Genomic DNA, 18,774 nt, shown 5'->3' on the forward strand with positions numbered 1-18,774 from the left:
CGCTCATGTGGTCACCTATGTGGCTCACCTAGGGCTCACTTGACCGCTGACGTAGACCTTCTTCCTCCGTGGATATATAAGGCTTAGTGAAGGTACGTGAAAGTATGATGATGTTTTTTCATACGCGGAGGTAACTCTTCTTTACCAACCATCTTTCTCTTGAGTATTTCTTTATCTCTCATATTTCCATGAGCTTCCACTTTTAACCTAGCGCTAACTTGACCGTGACCTTGCACATCAACCCCTCACTGGCACCCTTTGACTTGCATACCATCGGGAGCACACCGGAGGATGATCGAAATCTCCACTTCAAAGATAAAGGGAGAGGAGGAACCACTAATGATCTTTTTTAATTGCCTCGATCATTTCTTCCATCACGTTGAGAAAGGAACGCTTTCGGTGAGTGAGTTTCCCTGTCCAAGTTTTCTTATTCTTCAGTTTAGATGTTATTCAACCTATTAACATTCTGCGTTTCTTAAGTTTCGATAATTACCAGCGAGGGGCTTTTTCGTAATTTAATAAAATTGATGCGTGTTCATCTTTTTTTTTTTTTTTTTTTTTTTAATTTTTTTATTTGCGCCATGATACATAAGGGCATTCTTGGCACTTCAGCTCTATATATAGCGGCCGCCATCGAAGAACACTGGTTCCACTCCGGTGGCACTTCCGTCAGTGGATTCACAGAGTTAGGGGAGAAAGCTGGCGCTCCGTCCAATTTTGTATCATCGATTTTCGAGATTTCATCTGCAACCTGCAAAGTTTCAGTAGAGCTGGAGTTCACCGTTGGTCGGACGACTACGAGCAGAAAAAAGTGGTTCTTTTGAAGCTTCTTCGGCGGGATGAGGTTTGGGTTCCTTCTGCGCTTCCAATCTGATCTTTTCTAAGCGTCGCGGCTTCAATCTTCCATGGTAATTTTTAGATTAGAAAGGGAGTGATTGATTTGGGGGCGGCGGTGGAAAATCAATGATGCACAGAATTACGTCGAAGGAACCCCAATCGGAACTCCTCCGCACACAACTACATATGAGCTCCGGCCTTGCTCGGTTCCGGTCAGCTCCGAGCGCGTTTCTCGGAGACATCTTCGACGAGTTGTTTCCTCTTCCGCCCGAGACTGATACCATGTTCCCCAGATTCTCGACCACAAACCTCTCAGATAATCACTCTTCGGGCAGCGGCCAGTTCCGGCCGCCAGATTCGTTGGAGTTGCCCAGCTCCCGTCATAACTTTATATCTCCCTCAGCTACGCCGCCGACGTTTTCTGAACATCAGATTGAAAACATCAGGAACTCGTCCAATCTCACTCGCCAAGTGAGCTCTCCTGCTGCCGCCTTATCTTCCTACTTGAATGCAGATAATGGTAACGATCTACACGCAAAAAATCTAATCCATTGGTCTATTGTTCATGAGACAACAAAGGTGAAATTTTTATGATCTATTTATCAGTAGGCTACGCTATGATGAGCAGTTCAAACAGTTACAGAAACAAGGATCTTCCTTCAATCAGTTGCTCACCGAGGCAAAACTCTCTGATGTCTCAGATTTCTGAGATCCGAAGCAAAGGAAGTGGCCATGGCAGTGAATCAGAGACTCAGGTATTCGAAATTGGATTCACTTAATTACACCATTTAGCTTCTGTAATTATAATTCTGTGTGTGGTTTTGGATTCCTACAGTTCGAGGATGCAGTTCCTTGCAGGGTTCGAGCCAAACGGGGTTGCGCTACTCACCCACGGAGCATCGCTGAGAGGGTTTATTAATCTTCTATTCATCTCTACGTTCATGTTGTTTGCTTGGCTTGATGAGATTAATGAAGCATGGATTTGATCAGGTGAGGAGGAATAAAATTAGTGAAAGAATTAAAAAGTTGCAGGAACTTGTTCCTAACATGGATAAGGTAATCGAATTCATTACTGACATAAACATCAAACAGCCTAACTTGTTTGCTGAAAATACGGTAAATTGCAGCAAACCAACACCGCCGATATGCTCGATTTAGCAGTCGTTTACATCAAAAATCTACAGAAACAAGTCAAGGTATCATTCTAGCTGGTATCACAAGCTCTTCAAGATCTTCACTTTGCATCTCTTTGATTTCTTTTGCCTTCTTTTTGCCACTGTTTCAAGATGCTTACAGAAGAGCAGGCAAACTGCACCTGCTCATCTAGCAAGAAGAGGAAGTACCCGAGCAATGGAGTGGCCGAGTGCTGTAAAATATGAAATGCTGGTGATTGGTCATAGTATCAGTTCTGTGAGATAAATTTTAACTGGAGGAAGAAAAGCAATGTACACAGACAAAAAAGTCACAATCTTGCTCGGTTTCTGTGAGTTTGTGTGTTGAGTTGTTTTTACCCAAGTAGATTTGATCAATTATTGGAATAAGCATTAAGCTTCATACAGAGGTTATTATCATTGATAAACAGTGTTACTCTGGTCTAAAGAGACAAACTTATGGCATGTTCCTCCATTTGCATGGATCGGACAAGATTAGCTCTGTTCTGATTTGCAAGGACTCTTCAAACCAGGAAACAATGTCTTGTGAGGAAGGCAGCTGTATCCAACAAAGAGAAAAAGGCATCTCCACTGTTGAAAGGCCATTTTTGAACAGAAGGTTGCATTGGCATTGCCTGGGTTAAATTCAGTGAGCAGGTGGAGGAGAAAGTGAAGAAGCTGGCGTGGTCAGTGGGAGGATTGTGATCCAGTGTAATCACCACAGGACATTGGTCTATGGTAGTGCCATCACTAATTGAAGTTGGTTACTACCAGTAGTTTGAGTTTGATCATCAAATCATTATCAGACTGCCAAACTTCTCGGGCAAGCCTCTCTCTATTGATCACCATTAAAATATGGTTGAACTTTGAACATGTTGGATTTGACCTTCAAGCTACCATTGATCATCATCTGATACTATTAGACCGCCACTGATCATGGCCAAACTATGATGGTAGTATAGCATTTCAAATTGAGTAAGAAAGGTTGAAGAAGGATCCATATGAATGTTTTCCTTCCATGATCATTCTCCATTTTCAAGGAGACAACTTTAATGACTTATTTTTTTCTTCAGCTCTTTCTTTTTCTTCTCCTTTCTCAAGGACTCACAAACACTGAACATCCATATGTAATTACTTTGCAATATCAAGAAGAGTTATTTTTTTCCACATATAAATCTAATTTCCTAGACAAAAATTCCTCAAAGAAATTCATTACATTCTTCAGAGAAAGCTCTAGCAAAAACAACTTGCTATTTAAATAGAGACAAACTTTGTTCTTGTCCAAAGCATCTTTGCAATGAAACCGTTTAGTACTTCTTCAATTAGTGGTAGTTCTAGTTCATGCATTACGCTTGCCGGAAGAGAACAACTAAAAAGGAATATTTGCTTTGAAGTTTCCCAGGAGCAAACTTTGGGAGTCTAAAACTATTCAGAGTTATAAGTTCGACAAATGGTGAAGAAAGCATGTGAATTGTTTCAGTTCAGAAATCTGTACTTCCAATGCAAGTGAAGTCTGTCATTTTAGACAGTTACCATCCTATCCTCAACTCTTTCAAGAATCAAATCAATTTGATTGTTTCAAAGAATCTGAAAAGAGTCATATTTGATCATGGACTCCACTGCAATTTGCCTGCAGCTGCAGGACCATCATGATGTATTTAGGAAGGCTCAATATTGAATTAGTTATACAAGTTCCAGTAAACTCAACATGACCTCAAACTAACCAGCAGATCACTTCTTCCTTGTTTTTGTTCACTTGCATATGTATAAATCAGAGTGTCATGAAAGCTAAGTATCAGCTCTTGTTCTACTGCAGTGCTGTTACTAGTAGTCAACAGTAAGTTCGCGATAGCCTAAACTCTTTTTTGTGATGACCTTCGACCTAATTGAATAAACCAGCTCAATTCGTTGCATTACACAGAAACTAGTATCGAAGATCAAGTCGTAAATGTAGACATGAATACTTTGAGTTTTGGCACAATTGGTACCATGGGGCTCTCAATCTACACAAAATAAGGAGTCATAAAGATCACTATGTGAGCAATGGACATCCTGGGGAACTTTTATGGTTGGTTAACTCGGAGAGCCTCCTGATTTTCTTTCCTTCGATGTCTCTCCTGGCAAAGTGGCCCTTTTGGTCTGGGAACAATGGAAAGAAATTTGCTTGGAATAGAGTTAATAGTGAAAAGGCAAAGAGGGAAAAGGAGAAATTGATGAGTGTACTATTTTTCCTTTCAATCAACATAAACCAGACAAAAAGTACTGAAGAATGAAGCACTTCCATGAATGTAGAAACCATATTTCAGAGAGAAACCTGTGTTAAACAAGACCCCAAACCATCATACAAGTGCACCAACTGACACAAGCATGGCTTGTCAGAAGAAAATATAACAAATCGAGCTTCATGGCAAACGCCATTGGCAAACATCTAAAGTGATGAAAAACAATTGAAGGCATCAGAAAACAGGTGAATTGTAACAGAAACACACATAAACTCTAGTTCAAATAAAGCAAGACAATAGCAAGTGTTCCAGTGAAAACACTAAACCAATAGTAAGAATAAAAACTTCATTTTCAAGATTCTTAGAAAAAAGAGACTCAACTAAAGCTTGAATCTAGCTTTATGAGCATAGAAGATTACACGGTATAGCTATTATTTAAACCCAAGCTAATTCATGTCAAGCAAATGAATGGGGGGAAGAAAGGGCGAACCACCTCGGATCACAAACATCAGCCATAGTTGTATATGGACCGATACAAGAGCTCAGCAAAATTGGTAGAAATTCTCACTTACTCCGGCCTCAGCCGCCCTACGAGGCTTACTTTTCCGCCGGCTGCCAATGCGTCGAAAACTATTAGAACAAGTTGAATGCTCCTTAGTCTTAGATCCAGAACCATTTTCTGTTTCCAGTAATTCAGGGATTTCTTTTGCTTTTGAAAGAAGCTTCCTCTTCTTCCCGTTCACCATTGTTAGGACCTTAACCTCTTCGTTCAGTGCACTAAGCTTTAAATCATCTTCTCCTTCTTCAGTTTGCTCAGCGTCTTCATCGATGTCATCGTTCAAAGGCTTTTGAGGCCTATTTTTCCTCTTATACGCAGGGAGAAGCTCTTCACCGCCACTCTTTGGATCCTCATTATAACTGGACAGAGTCAATTTCTTCCCCTTTCCTGTACCTCTACCCATCAACCCTAAAACCAGCAACACTAAGACAATTGGATGTACTGCAAAAGAGAGGAGAAAACAGTTTTGATAAGGCAATCAGGAGCTTTACTTGATAGCCCTATCGCTTCAAAGAGGCAAACTGCAAAATTCTGATAGGGAAATTTCAAAAAGAAAGCTGAGATTTGATTCGTATGAAGAAGCATTCAGGAAAATTATCATATAATACACATACAGGTCATAATCTACGAAAGCCGATGAATCAGTTCCATAAGGGGGAAATAAAAGGCGAAATCTTTCAACGTCGACGATCGGAATTGATTCCGCCAATCCCAATCGCCCAAGTCGAACGATCTCATTGATCTTCGGAAGCAAAAAAGGAACATCTAAAACTAACATTAATGATGGATATCGCCGAAGGACGACATTTTTTGGTTCAGGAGCATCAGGTCTCCGCCACTACAATCTCGCATCCATTTCCTTCGTATCTGATGGCGAAATAAGAAATTGAGCAACAGTGCATCAAAAAGATCGGATTTTTAGGCGCTTGTCTCCACAAAGGCGAAGATTTGACAGCCAACACCCAACAAAGAGTGATTCTCGAACAAGAGAATGAAAACCAAAAATGGAGTAGAAGGGAGTGCGGTTTCGAATAGGAGTTACGAAGCATTAGAAGCAAGCGTATTAGGCAGCTGCCATGATCGAATCTCCAAGAGGTAGCTAAAAAGACGAGAGCCGACTGCCGAGAGAGGAGGTGGCAGTGCCATTGAGAAGGAAGAGGAGAGAGCCGATTGGATACCTGGTTGCGTTGTTCCTGTCTGTTGGCCAAAACCTACAGAAAGATATATGGTATTGCCTCAGTTATACCCTTCGTCTAATTCTTCTAATTTTCGTAAAAAAAAATATAAAATAAAAAAAAAGAATGAAATTGACAGAGAATTTTCACCGATTGATGATTTTTGTCAGGGATGAACAGGAGATTCTCGCTTTCACCGATTGACCCGCTCAGTTCATCTCATCCATGCAAAATATGTATTTTAATTTTCACACAAATAACAGAAAATAATAGGATAATTCTCTTTCGGAATGATCATTGATAAATAATATTATATATTTTTTGTTAATATTGTAGAAAGCTTTTCCTCCGCCTCTGTTGAATAATATGTTGTCGGCGATATGAATCAAACCTTCTCGCAAAAGTCTGGGCCCGAGAAAATCTTGCATCGACTTTTCTTTATTATTATTTCATCATGATTTTTATTTCATTGCTGGTACCTCGAATCATAGATGCTTTACTAATAAAAATTAGCCCCTAGGGCTTAGCAGTTGGATGCATGACGAGAATCGATTCTCAAGAACTAGGTTTATCTTTCTATGGGTCGGTATTTACTTCCCTTTATATATATGGAGTTAGTATTGAGAACTGTTAAGGTAGTAAATTTTTTTAATAATAAAAAATACTTTTGATAGATAATTTTAAATTTTTTACTAATGATTTGGAGGATAATTTTAATTTTTTTTACTGTCAAATAGATTTAACTGTAATTGATTATTATTTTATTATTAAAATTTGATCAATATTTTTTCAATTTTTATCAAAATTTATTTTTTAGTCAAAGTTAGATTTGTTTAATAAATTTAAAATATTTATTGATGATAGTTATTAGTAATTTGATATTTTTTTCTAAAAAAAATATGTTTAGAAGTTCAAGCATATCTAATATTATACCATATTATTTCTCTTTAAATTTTATTTATTTTTATAATTAATAGTGGATGTCAAAGGATTATCAACTAAATATTTTTAGTTAAATAAATTTGATCAATAATTTATTAAAATTAAAAATAATAAAAGAGGAATCTAATATATGAAGTTCTTGTCAATGTAAAATCTTGAAAAATTTATTATACGCAGTATATTATAAAAAGTTATTTTTACAATTTGAAATTGTGACCTTTGGTCATACAATAAAATTTTTACCATTGTATAAAGACTCTTCTCCATCAAAAGTAGAATTGATCAATAAAATATCATATGATATAGTACAGACGGTGGACGCATGACATCATTAGAGTAATGGTCAGGGGCCGATTCTTATGAACTGACGACCTAGGGTTTAGCTCATCATGTGCCTAATGCTTATATACCTATATTTACTTCCTTCAATATCTGTGGGGACAACACTAGGGAGCCTTTAAGGTAGCTAGGGCTGTAAATAAGTTGAGTCGAGCTGAGTTTTGGGGTGTTCAAGCTTGTTTGATAAGGTAACCAAGCCGAGCCGAGCTTAAAATGAACCAAGCTTTTAAAATGAGTGTTCAACCTTGGTTTGGTTTATTTTTTATGAACTTGAGCTTGGTTCGTTTAGATGTTATCAAACTCTCAATTCAAGCTTGGCTTGAACTTGATTCGAGCTTGGTTCGTGCTTGGTTCATTTAGATGTTATTAAGCTCTCAATTCAAACTTTTTTGATTGTTTGAAACTTTTAGTTGTTTGCTTGGTTATTAGGTTTGATAATTTAAATTTATTTATCTATTTATTTATTTTATTTTATTATTTATTTTTTTAGTCAAAATTAGATTTGTTTAATAAATTTAAAATAATTATTGATGATAGTTATTAGTAATTTGATATTTTTTTCTAAAAAAAATATGTTTAGAAGTTCAAGCATATATAATATTATACCATATTATTTCTCTTTAAATTTTATTTATTTTTATAATTAACAGTGGATGTCAAAGGATTAATAACTAAATATTTTTAGTTAAATAAATTTGATCAATAATTTTTTAAAATTAAAATTAATAAAAGAGGAATTTAACATATGAAACTCTTAAAATCCTGAAAAATTTATTATATGCAGTCTTATCTTATTTTATAAAAAATTATTTTTACAATTTAAACTTGTGACCTTTAGTAAGACAATAAAATTTTGCCATTGTATAAAGACTCTTCTCCATCAAAATGAGAATTGATCAATAAAATATATTCAACACATACGGTGGGCGTATAACATCATTAGAGTAATGCTCATAGGTCGATTTTTATGAACTAACGACCTAGAATTTATTTCACCATGTGCCTAATGCTTATATACCTGTATTTACTTCCTTCAATATATATGGGGACGATACTAGGATCTTTAAGGTAGCGGATCTATCTTTGAATTGGTCAATAAAAAATTAAAAATATTAATTATAATATATATTAACCGTTTATAATAATTTATTTCTTATTATCAAATTTAATTAGTATTTTAACATTTTATCGACCAAATTTATTTTAATTTAATTAATTAAAAATATTTATTAGATAAATATTTTATTTTTTTACAAATTATGTTTAAAAGTTTAGAATAAAAAGAATTTTTATTTTTAAATTTTGAAGTTAGCTTTTTCATGCACCACCTGTTCTTTTAATTTTTCTAATAAAATTAAATATTTTAATAATATTTTATATAAAAATATATTTTTAAAAAAATTAATATTAATTTTAAAAATATATATATTAAGACCTAAATATTTTTTGGCCTAGCGCCTAAAAAATTGCTAAGATGGCCCCAATTCCTCCCGTCGATAGCCTTATCAACTAATTTGCTCGTTCAATGGTATTAAATAATGATTCACGCATGAGAATGAGATTAAATGGTATTAAATAATAATTCTTTGAGCGGATCCCTCTTATTTTGTTTGAAGACCTCTCCATAGTATTCTCATTGAATCATGTCAATACGAAACTCGGATAATGGCTTTTCTATCAATTAGGATAATTAATTAGATCATATCAATCAATTATCATATGATATCAATTAATTAATAAATCTAAGTTTTTGAGTTAGTAAGACTGATCAAGTACTTATTTGTTTGATTAAATTAAGAGGGGGTTTCTTGAGTCTATTTACACACATATTACTAAATTGAACTATTGTATCGGTCTAAAGGCAAACACTTCAAGTATATTTAGTGTATTTTTATATCAGTAGACGTATATCTATGTTAAAAGTAATTGGCTAAGAAATATTACTTGTATGTCAGATATATGCTTAAGGATAGCCTACAACTATTGAACAAATTTATTTTATTTTGATCATGCGCAAAATATGTCGGTCCAAAAGAAAGCATCTTATGTCACTAATTAAAGCGGTTGTAAGTTATGTATCAATTTATGACTCATATAAAGTGTCGAATTATATGCATAATACGTCATCCTAAAGGAAGGTTCATTATGCGATCAATTAAAGTTTGAGTTATATTAGAGAATACTACTAACAAATTATATTTTATTCTATAGAGTACAATGCAATGTTGTATTAGGTATCTCATACAGAGCTCATTTATATGTATTTAAAATTTTATTTTATTTACATAATTTTATGTTTTAATTATACATGTTACATTACTTTCACTTTTTTAATTCCAATGTGATATGTTACTATTAGTATTAATAACATTCTCATACTGATTAGTTTGAATTTTGTTAAATGAAAAGAGTATATTGTTGTAGTTTTAGATTGCATGAACTTAGACTATGCATTGAGACATGATCACCCGACATCCCTGACCAATGCTAGCACTATAGAGCAGGGGGCTGAATTTGAAAAGTGAGAGTAATTAAACCACACGTGTTTAAGTATCATGAGACTTTCCATTTAGACACCAATTAAATGGTCTATAACTAAAGAAAAGATGCTAGGAGTTTCCTTAGTCAATTAGTAGGTCATTTCATGGCAAATGAAAATGTCGAGACCGCCATACTTCTTTTAAAGTTAGTAATTATGTAGTATAACGATAAAGGAACATCAGAAAATATATTATGGAGATGTCCAATATCACCACAAGTCTGAAAACACTTAAACTCGATATGTTTGTCTATGCTAGTGCATTTCGTCTTGATGTCTCTATCTACACAGTTCACTATTTTTAAGATATCTTATAATACTCAAAAGGAAAAATGAACATTGAGTGAACTTATAACTAGTGAGTGCAAGAGGAGGAGAGATTGAGGTGTGAGACATTTAAATGTACTCACTTAGCATTTGGTTCCTAAGGTTTGAGCAAGAAGAGAAAGAAGATCAATAAAGGAAAGAAAAAAAACTCCAGTTCGTGGGGGGGTCTGGTTATAAGGAGCAAAAGAATGAGTCCACTTGTTTTTCTACAAGAAGAAAGGTTATATGAAGAAAGACGGCTAAAGTATGTCAACTTACATGTAAAGAAGGGTAAATTTCTCACTCTTATTAGTTTAGATATCAATTTGACTATTATACTCACTGACACTTAGTGGATAAATATAGATAATATTATATTCACATAAGTGTCACTATGTAGGTAGGGCAAAGCCACCCTTGGGCTAGGGTGGACTCTTGCCCCACCCATTTAAAAAAAAAAAAAAAATTTAAAAATAAATTCAGCCCCATAATTTCCTCTTATTTGTTTTCCTGTTGCATGGTTCATGTCACATGCGTTTTATTAAACTAAAAATTTTGATTTGATTTAATTAACGTTTCAGAGCACACATCTCTTTATTAGGAATTTTAATTAAATCAAAAATTTTGCACGACCCTTCACCTCCTCACCCCCAAGCACTGTGCTTTATCTGTCGCATGCCACACGAGCAACTGACACTACCGCCTTCCTTGTTCTTCCTCGCAGTCGTGAAGCTACAGGAGTGAAAGATTTTGATTTCGATATTCTTTGTCCTTTTTCGTTACTGGGTCCGAGCAGATCTATTCATTTTTGTAATAGATTTCCTTCGAGTTCCTTTCTCAATGATGTAATCTCTCAATTTCTTGAAATCTTTATTTTATCATTCACTTGATATTTTATATTCATGTCCTATATAGGCGTCCGACAGTTACTCAACAAGTACAACATCGACATTCCTTCTCTCGAATAACATGCGATATTTGTGCGACCATCGCCACAGGTTTATTTTCTTTTGATATTATATGTACGAGTTAACTACTATTTTTTCTTTTGATAATTTGATTAAATTTATTAATAGGTTTATTAATTAATTTAATTAATTTTAGGGGGTGTTTGGTTTTTTCTTAGGAATATGAATCAGAATATAATCATAGTATTATAGAATGGAAATGGTATGAGTATGAATATCACTCTTAAAAGCAATGTTTGATTAGTTGAATATTTTATATTGAAATAAATCAAAATTTCTTTTTTTACCCTTAAAGGAAAATAAGAGAAAAAATTAGATGTGAGAGAAAAATATGATAAGAAAGAAAGTGTGATAAGAGAAAATGAGGAAAGAGAGTGTAATAGGAAAGAGCATGATGAGATAGAAAATATGATGAGAGAGAAAACGTGGTGAGAGAGAGTGCGATGAGAAGAAAAAAAAGAGGAAGCAAGTGTGATGGGAGAGATTGATGAGAGAGAAAATATGATAAGAGAGAAAGCGTGATGAGAGAGAAAGTGTGTTGAGAAAAAAAGGGAGAGAGTAAGATAGGAGATATTGAGGAGAGAGAAAGTATGATGAGAGAGAAAATACGATGCGAAAAAAAAAAAGAAAAGAGAGTGTGATGGGAGAGATTGAGGGGAGAGAAAGTATGATGAGAGAGAAAGTGTGATGAGAAAAAATAGAGGGAAGAGAGTGTGATAGAAGAGATTGAGGAAAGAGAAAGTGTGTGATAAAATAAAGAGAGAGAAAATAAGGAGAGAGAAAGTAATATAAAAAAAATAAATAAATATATTTTTATATTTGATATTAAGGGAAAAATTTTAGTTTTAGATCAACAGTATTTTTGAAATAAGAGAATATTTTGATTGTTGAAAATAAAGTAATGGGTCATTGAAGGGAGGGGGGTGGACATGAGAATGAGTCATTACTTAATTATAAGGATTCATTCCATTATTTGTATTTTCATTCAAGTAATCCAAACATTAACAATGACAATCAATGATTGCTATTCTCATTCCCCACTCTTATTCCCTTAAACCAAACACCCCCTTATTTATATATTGTATTGTTTGCTTGACCATGTTATATTAGATTGATCACTAAGGAGTATTTCTTAATCATTAGATGATGATAATTTTTGTATTTATTCATAAAAAATTTAGGGAATGAAGAAAAAAATTATCAATTCATTTTTTAAACATCGGTCAGTCAGGGGCATTCTTCATCTAATATTGATATATCAAATTCCATTGATCATGTTGATGTTAGTTCTCTTGAGCTTGATCTGTCATACGCACTCTGATATAGAAATATCTTGTTAATCAAAGGGATAAAATTATATGAGCTTATATTAAGATGTGACCATATCAACCTATTAAGAATGAGTATTCACTGACCAAATTCGAAAGTCAAAATCAACGATTACAAAGTCATTGGTTTAAAAAATTTACTTGATTAGAGTACTCTCCTTCAAAAGATGCTACATTTTACTTTCCATGCTTCTTGTTTGAACATGAACATCCTCATAATCTTGCATTTATGATGAATAAATTCAAATATTGAAAGTGAGTTAATGATGAGGATATATACGCATTTTTGATGCGTATAGGATGCAATACTTCATCACATAATAATGTTGTGGAATATCTTGATAATTTGATGAATATATCTCATTAGATTGACAAAGTGATGAATGCACAATCGTTAGAAGAAAAGCAAAAGAACATATTACGACTTGCAGTAACTATTGAAAACATTCGATGGTTTACTTTGCAAGCATGTGCATTTAGAGGGCGTGATGAATCTTTATCTTCTGATAATCGCGGAAATTTTATTGAGATGATAAAATTTATGGGAAAAATGAATGAGAGTATTTGGAGCATCGTCTTAGAGAAAGCTCCAAAAAAAATTCAAAGTATACTTCACCAGATATTTAGAAAGATATCTTAAATATTTTTGTCAACCAAGTGAGAACTAAGATTTGTAAAAAAATCGGGGATACAAAATTTTATATTTTAGTTAATGAAGAAAGAGATACATTTAACAAGGAGTAGATGATTATTGTATTGAGATTTATGGATATTGATGATTTTTTACAATAACGGTTTTTCATCATTATACATGTGACTGATACAACTGTTGTAACACTTAAGAAAGAAATATCTGATACTCTTAATCTTTGTGACTTACATATTGACAACATACGAGCACAAAGATATGATAGTGCTAGCAATATACGTGGTTTTTGGAATGGATTATAAGCTCTTTTCTTAAAAGATTATTCATGTGTATATTATGTACATTGTTTCACTCATCGACTTCAACTAGCATTAACTTCAATTGCTGAAAAAGAGGTATTCATTTGGTTATTCTTTTTAAAATTGAATTCAATTTGTAATCTCATTAATGCATCTCCTAAATGTCATGCTGAGTTACATTCTGCTTAAAGAATTAAAATTGCACATATAATAACTACTGGTGAACATGATACTGGTAGAGGATGTAATAAAATGGTAATTTACTATTGCCTAGAAAGACTCGTTGGAGTTTTAATTTTGACTCAATTTGTTGCATGATTGATATGTATATCTTTGTGATTATCGTGTTTGAAAATATGGTGGTTGATGGGTCTTCTAACTCCATCCATGGTGAAGCTAGTGGTTTGTTGATTGCAATGAAATATTTTGATTTTATATTTATATTGCACTTGATGCAAAATATAATGGGGATAACAAATCTGCTTTGTCGAGCATTGCAAGAGAAATCTCTATATATTTTAAATGCAATGGACTCTATTTCAACTACTAAAATTTTGTTTCACACTTTGAGAGAAGAAGTTTTTGTTATTGTACTTAGTTATGTGAAAGAAGTTTGTGCTAAGTATGACATTGAGATACCTCATATGGAAGCTCGTTATAAATCTACTACAGGTCGTTCTCGTCAACAAAATGACTCAATTACAGTTGAGCACTACTATCGATTTGATGTATTTGTTGCTACAATATATTTTTCAAGTTGAAGAACTTAATAGTAGATTCAAGGATGAGGCAGTTGAACTTCTTAGGCTTAGTTGTGCTTTAGAACCTAAAGAACATTTTAATCTTTTTAATGTTGATCACATTTATCGACTTGCTGAGAAATTATATCCTCTTGATTTTGATGCACAATATTTATATCACTTGAGAATGTAATTGTATCATTATAAGTTTGACATTGTTGGCCATGAAAATTTCAGAATTTATCAATTATTTTTGAATTATATTAAAAATTAGTTGAAACAAATAAGTTAGGAACCTACAATTTGAGTGGCATGTGATTTTTTTCTCATTTGTTATATATATATATATATATATATATATATATATATAATTGGCAGGTTAATTCGTCTTATTTTAACTCTTCTTGTTTCTACAACAACAATGAAACACAACAATGAAACGAGGATTTTCAACAATGAAACTTATTAAAACAACTCTTCGTAAAAAGATGGAAATATAGTTTTTAGTAAATTCTATGGTCATCTACATTGAACAGAAGTTGGTTGAAAAAATTGATAATGCTATAATAATTAATGAGTTTGATTCTAAGAAGAATCGAAGAACACAACATCAATAGTATTTTTTCGCTCTATGCTTTAATTTTGAATGTATTGAATATTAGATACTTTTTTCTATAGTTTCAAAAAAATTAATAATCATATTTTTTGTTTATATTTTTGAATTAATTAATTTATTATATCTCGACTGTCAACCCCAGTTAAATTTAGATTCTAGCTATGCCCCATATACAGGGTTGTCTTAGGAGCTGATTTCTGCTTGATGGTGAAAGATACATGTATATAGGGAATGAAAAGAAAGCTAAAGTTAAGTCGATTGTTATTTTTAGCTTTTTTAGAACTAATGTCTTTTTGAATTTGAAAAATACATTTATTGTACTATCTTTTCAATGGAATTTAATTTCAATTTTATGTTTGAATAAATCAGGTTATTTTTTTATTTAGAAATAAAATTTTCAGTATTTTCTTTAATTCAGTGTTGGTTGATAAGCTTTATAAATTAAATACCACAACTCCTACAATTGACAACATAATTATGCAAAGTATATATATACAAAACATAAATTGACTAATGAGAATTCATCCAAGTTATAGCATAAGCGTTTAGGACATATATCCAAACTCCGCTTACAAAGATTAATGTCACATGAAATTCTCAATTCACTTGATATGTCAGACTTTGATGTATGCATAAAGTGTGTTAAGGTGAAGACAACTAACAAAATGAGCAAGGGTGGAAGTTGATGTAGTGACGTTTTGGAGCTGATACATATGAATATTTGTGGACTATTTCCTAAGATATCTTGGTATGGTCAAACATACTTTATTAGCTTCATAGACGATTACTCTCAATTTAACTTTCTATACGTTATTCATGAGAAGTTGTAATCGTTGCACATGTTTAAAATTTTCAAAACCGAAGTTGAAAATCAACTAGGTAAGAAAATTAAAGTCGTCCAATCTGACCATGGAGGTGAATATTGCGGTTGATATGATAGATTAGGTGAATAATGTGCAGAACCTTTTGCGAACTACCTTGTTGAGTGTGGGATTGTGTCTCAATATACCATGCCTAGTATACATAATCAGAATGGTATGGCTGAGTGTCATAATCAAATGTTAAACAACACGGTGAGAAGTATGTTGGCCTTCACTTCTATATCACAGTCTTTATAGGGTGAAACACTTAAGACTACAGTTTATCTACTCAATAAAGTACATATTAAGGAAATAACTAAAAACTCATTCGAGATGTGGATGGGTTGGAAGCCTAGCATTAGACATTTACATGTCTGGAGTTGTCCAACTGAGGCTAAGCTTTATATATCTAACGAAAGACAACTAGACTTAAGAACAATTAAATGTAATTTTATAGATTACTCTGAGAAATCAAAGGGGTATAAATTTTATGATTCCTCTAAGAAATCCTTCTTCAAAACGAGGAACACCAATTTATTAGAATAATGGGAGTGATAAGGTTAGAGAAGTATCTTTTGAGAAAATTGTTAGTGATCCTCCTGTGATCACTACTAGTGTAATTAGTAGTAGTATAATTTTCATACCGCACATTGTGGATATTGCACATCTAGGAGTAGTGAGTAAAGATATTTTTGTGTCATCTCCAATGTAATTAGAGAAGCCTATCACTCATATTAAAGTATTGCCTTATCTTGATGAGCAAGTACCTCAACCACCTCAAGTACAAGTGCTTTAAGGTCATCCACAATGGAATAGAGAATCATAACTTTTCATGATTATGCTTATCTCCAAGAGCATGATTTTAACATAGGGTTGGAAAGTGATCCCGCATCTTTCTAAGAAGTCAAACAATACTCTAATCCTGAAAAATGGATTAATGTCATGTACGAAAAGTTGAAGTCTATGATAGATAATGATGTTTGGGAACTTGTCGAATTACCTGAACGAATGAAGCCCGTTGGTTGTAAATGGATATTTAAAACCAAGTGGGATTCAAGGGACAATGTTAAAAAGTATAAAGCTTATCTTGTTACTAAGCAATTCACTCAGAAGGAAGACATTGATTACAAGGATACTTTTTCACCCGTGTCGACGAAAGATTCTATTTGGATAATCATGACACTTGTAGCTCATTATTGTTAGAGTGTATACTAAAAGCCTAGCTTTTTGTAAACATTTATTTTGAAATAAAGAATTACATTGGTCAAATGTCTACATTTATATGCTAAGTGTAGTTGTTCAATTAATTTATATTGTAGATAACATGGCGTGTGGTGTCACACACAGAAAATCATGTTATCAATTCCTTATAAATTATAAATAGTAGCTCACGACTAAGATGGATAGGAACAAACCATTGGAATAGTTGTAGTGTAATTTGGTATTAGTTTATCTTAACTATAAAATTACACTAGTACACTCTAAGTGTATTGAGCAGGACTATTTGAAGTAGTTTCTTTTTATATTGACTATATAAAAGAACAATACCTCTGTTATTATGGAAGTGTGTACTCTTAATCATGATATAATAACAAACACATATACTTAATACTTATTTCTTTAATTTATCAAAGGGTGTGATTTAGCTCGTTAAATTAACAGGCCCGATAAGTTGGGAAATGATATTATTTATATAGTGTGTTGTTGATTATAGAATGAAACTGTGTCCTAGTAATCTAGGTTGATGATGTCCCCTTGAGGAGCTCATAAGGATTGTCATGTAAACCCTGCAGGTGGATTTAGTCCGACATGACGATAAGGTTGAGTGGTACTACTCTTGGAGCTAGATATTAATTAAGTGAGTTGTCAGTAACTCATTTAATTAGTGGGCATTCAATATCTTAAACACAGGGAGACTAACACACTCATAATAAGAAGGAGTCCATATAGTAATATGAGATTGGTGCGATAGTTCAATAATAACTCTTTAGTGGAATGAGATATTATTGATGAACTCGAGTTGGGTGTTCGGGGCGAACACGGGAAGCTCAAGTTCATCGGCAGACCAAAATCAATTCCTCCTCTCGGTCCCTGTCGTAACCTTTTATTTATAAAGTCTTATATCCACATATACCTACCTTCTTACCCATCCTTAGGTGGCCGGCCAAACCAAGCTTGGAGCCCAAGCAAGGGCCAGCCAAGATAAGCCTTGGATGGACCAAGTGGTGGGCGGCCCTAGCTTGGAGCCCAAGCTTAGGTGGTCGGCCACATAAAAAATAAAAGGAGTTTATTTTAAAATCTTTCCTTATGTGGAAGTCATGGTTTTAAAAGAGAGTTTAAAATTTAAATCTTTCCTTTTATAGCTTTCTGCAAAAGATTAAGAGAAAGATTTGATATCTTTCCTTATTTGTAGTTAAAAGGAAGATTTTAATTTTGATAAAACTTTCCTTTTTTGTAACCATACTCATGGTTTTAAAAGAGAGTTTAAAATTTAAATCTTTCCTTTTATAGTTTTCTACAAAAGATTAAGAGAAAGGTTTGATATTTTTCCTTATTTGTAGTTAAAAGAAAGATTTTAATTTTTGATAAAACTTTCTTTTTTTTTGTAACCATACTCATGATTTTAAAAGAGAGTTTTAAAATTAAATCTTTCCTTTTATAGCTTTCTACAAAAGATTAAGAGAAAGATTTGATATCTTTCCTTATTTGTAGTTAAAAGAAAGATTTTAATTTTTGATAAAACTTTCTTTTTTTTTGTAACCATACTCATGATTTTAAAAGAGAGTTTTAAAATTAAATCTTTCCTTTTATAGCTTTCTACAAAAGATTAAGAGAAAGATTTGATATCTTTCCTTATTTGTAGTTAAAAGGAAGATTTTAATTTTAGAGACAACTTTATTTTTTGTAAATCATCCACATGTTTTAAATAGAGAGATTTTAATTTATAAAAGTTTCCTTTTATAACCAACCATGAAGGGAATTTTTAAAAGAGAAATTTTTTATTTTAAAATTTTCGGAAATAAATTAGGAAGTTTTAATTTTATGTTTAAAACTTTCCTTCCTTGGAGGATTTGATATGGTCGGTGACATCCATAGAAGAAAAGGAAATTTTTTATCAATTAAAATTTTCTTTCATTGACAAGGAAAATAAGTTTTTATTAAAACTTTCCTTATTTGCCAAGACCAAGGAATATAAAAGAGAGGGTACAGGTGTCTCACCTCATAACAATATATGATCAAGTAT

The 18,774-nt window shown here is 32.9% G+C and overlaps 2 protein-coding genes across 6 annotated transcripts; one reads left to right on the top strand and one right to left on the bottom strand.

The window, feature by feature from the left end:
* The first annotated feature begins 626 nt into the window (after positions 1–626).
* On the top strand, positions 627–2,391 carry LOC121975537 (transcription factor bHLH80-like). 4 transcript variants are annotated; one of them, XM_042527243.1, is made up of 7 exons: positions 627–844; positions 920–1,357; positions 1,444–1,592; positions 1,673–1,747; positions 1,828–1,893; positions 1,965–2,033; positions 2,124–2,391. In XM_042527243.1, exons 2-7 carry the CDS (start codon positions 964–966, stop codon positions 2,214–2,216), a joined length of 846 nt encoding a protein of 281 aa, XP_042383177.1. In that variant the 5' UTR covers positions 627–844; positions 920–963; the 3' UTR covers positions 2,217–2,391. The 4 variants fall into 4 exon arrangements, with proteins under 4 accessions (XP_042383177.1, XP_042383181.1, XP_042383179.1 ...); XM_042527247.1 differs by having other exon boundaries at positions 1,447–1,592; XM_042527245.1 differs by having other exon boundaries at positions 925–1,357.
* A 2,092-nt stretch (positions 2,392–4,483) lies between these two features.
* On the bottom strand, positions 4,484–5,976 carry LOC121977725. 2 transcript variants are annotated; one of them, XR_006111016.1, is made up of 2 exons: positions 5,546–5,976; positions 4,484–5,210 (listed from the first exon to the last, which is right to left on the bottom strand). XR_006111016.1 is itself a non-coding variant. In XM_042530167.1 (2 exons), exons 1-2 carry the CDS (start codon positions 5,388–5,390, stop codon positions 4,753–4,755), a joined length of 465 nt encoding a protein of 154 aa, XP_042386101.1. In that variant the 5' UTR covers positions 5,391–5,976; the 3' UTR covers positions 4,486–4,752. The 2 variants fall into 2 exon arrangements, 1 of the variants encoding a protein (XP_042386101.1); XM_042530167.1 differs by having other exon boundaries at positions 4,486–5,210; positions 5,384–5,976.
* Between the last annotated feature and the right edge of the window lie 12,798 nt (positions 5,977–18,774).

Source organism: Zingiber officinale, chromosome 4B, assembly GCF_018446385.1.
Source record: "Zingiber officinale cultivar Zhangliang chromosome 4B, Zo_v1.1, whole genome shotgun sequence".
NCBI lineage: Eukaryota > Viridiplantae > Streptophyta > Magnoliopsida > Zingiberales > Zingiberaceae > Zingiber > Zingiber officinale.

What these genes read in the sequence shown, in the direction of transcription:
- LOC121975537 (XM_042527244.1), top strand. Translation starts at nt 964, where the DNA reads ATGATGCACAGAATTACGTCGAAGGAACCCCAATCGGAACTCCTCCGC. An exon ending in CACGGAGCATCGCTGAGAGG is followed by an intron (nt 1,748 to 1,827) that starts GTTTATTAATCT and finishes GGATTTGATCAG; the next exon opens with GTGAGGAGGAATAAAATTAG. An exon ending in ATCTACAGAAACAAGTCAAG is followed by an intron (nt 2,034 to 2,123) that starts GTATCATTCTAG and finishes CACTGTTTCAAG; the next exon opens with ATGCTTACAGAAGAGCAGGC.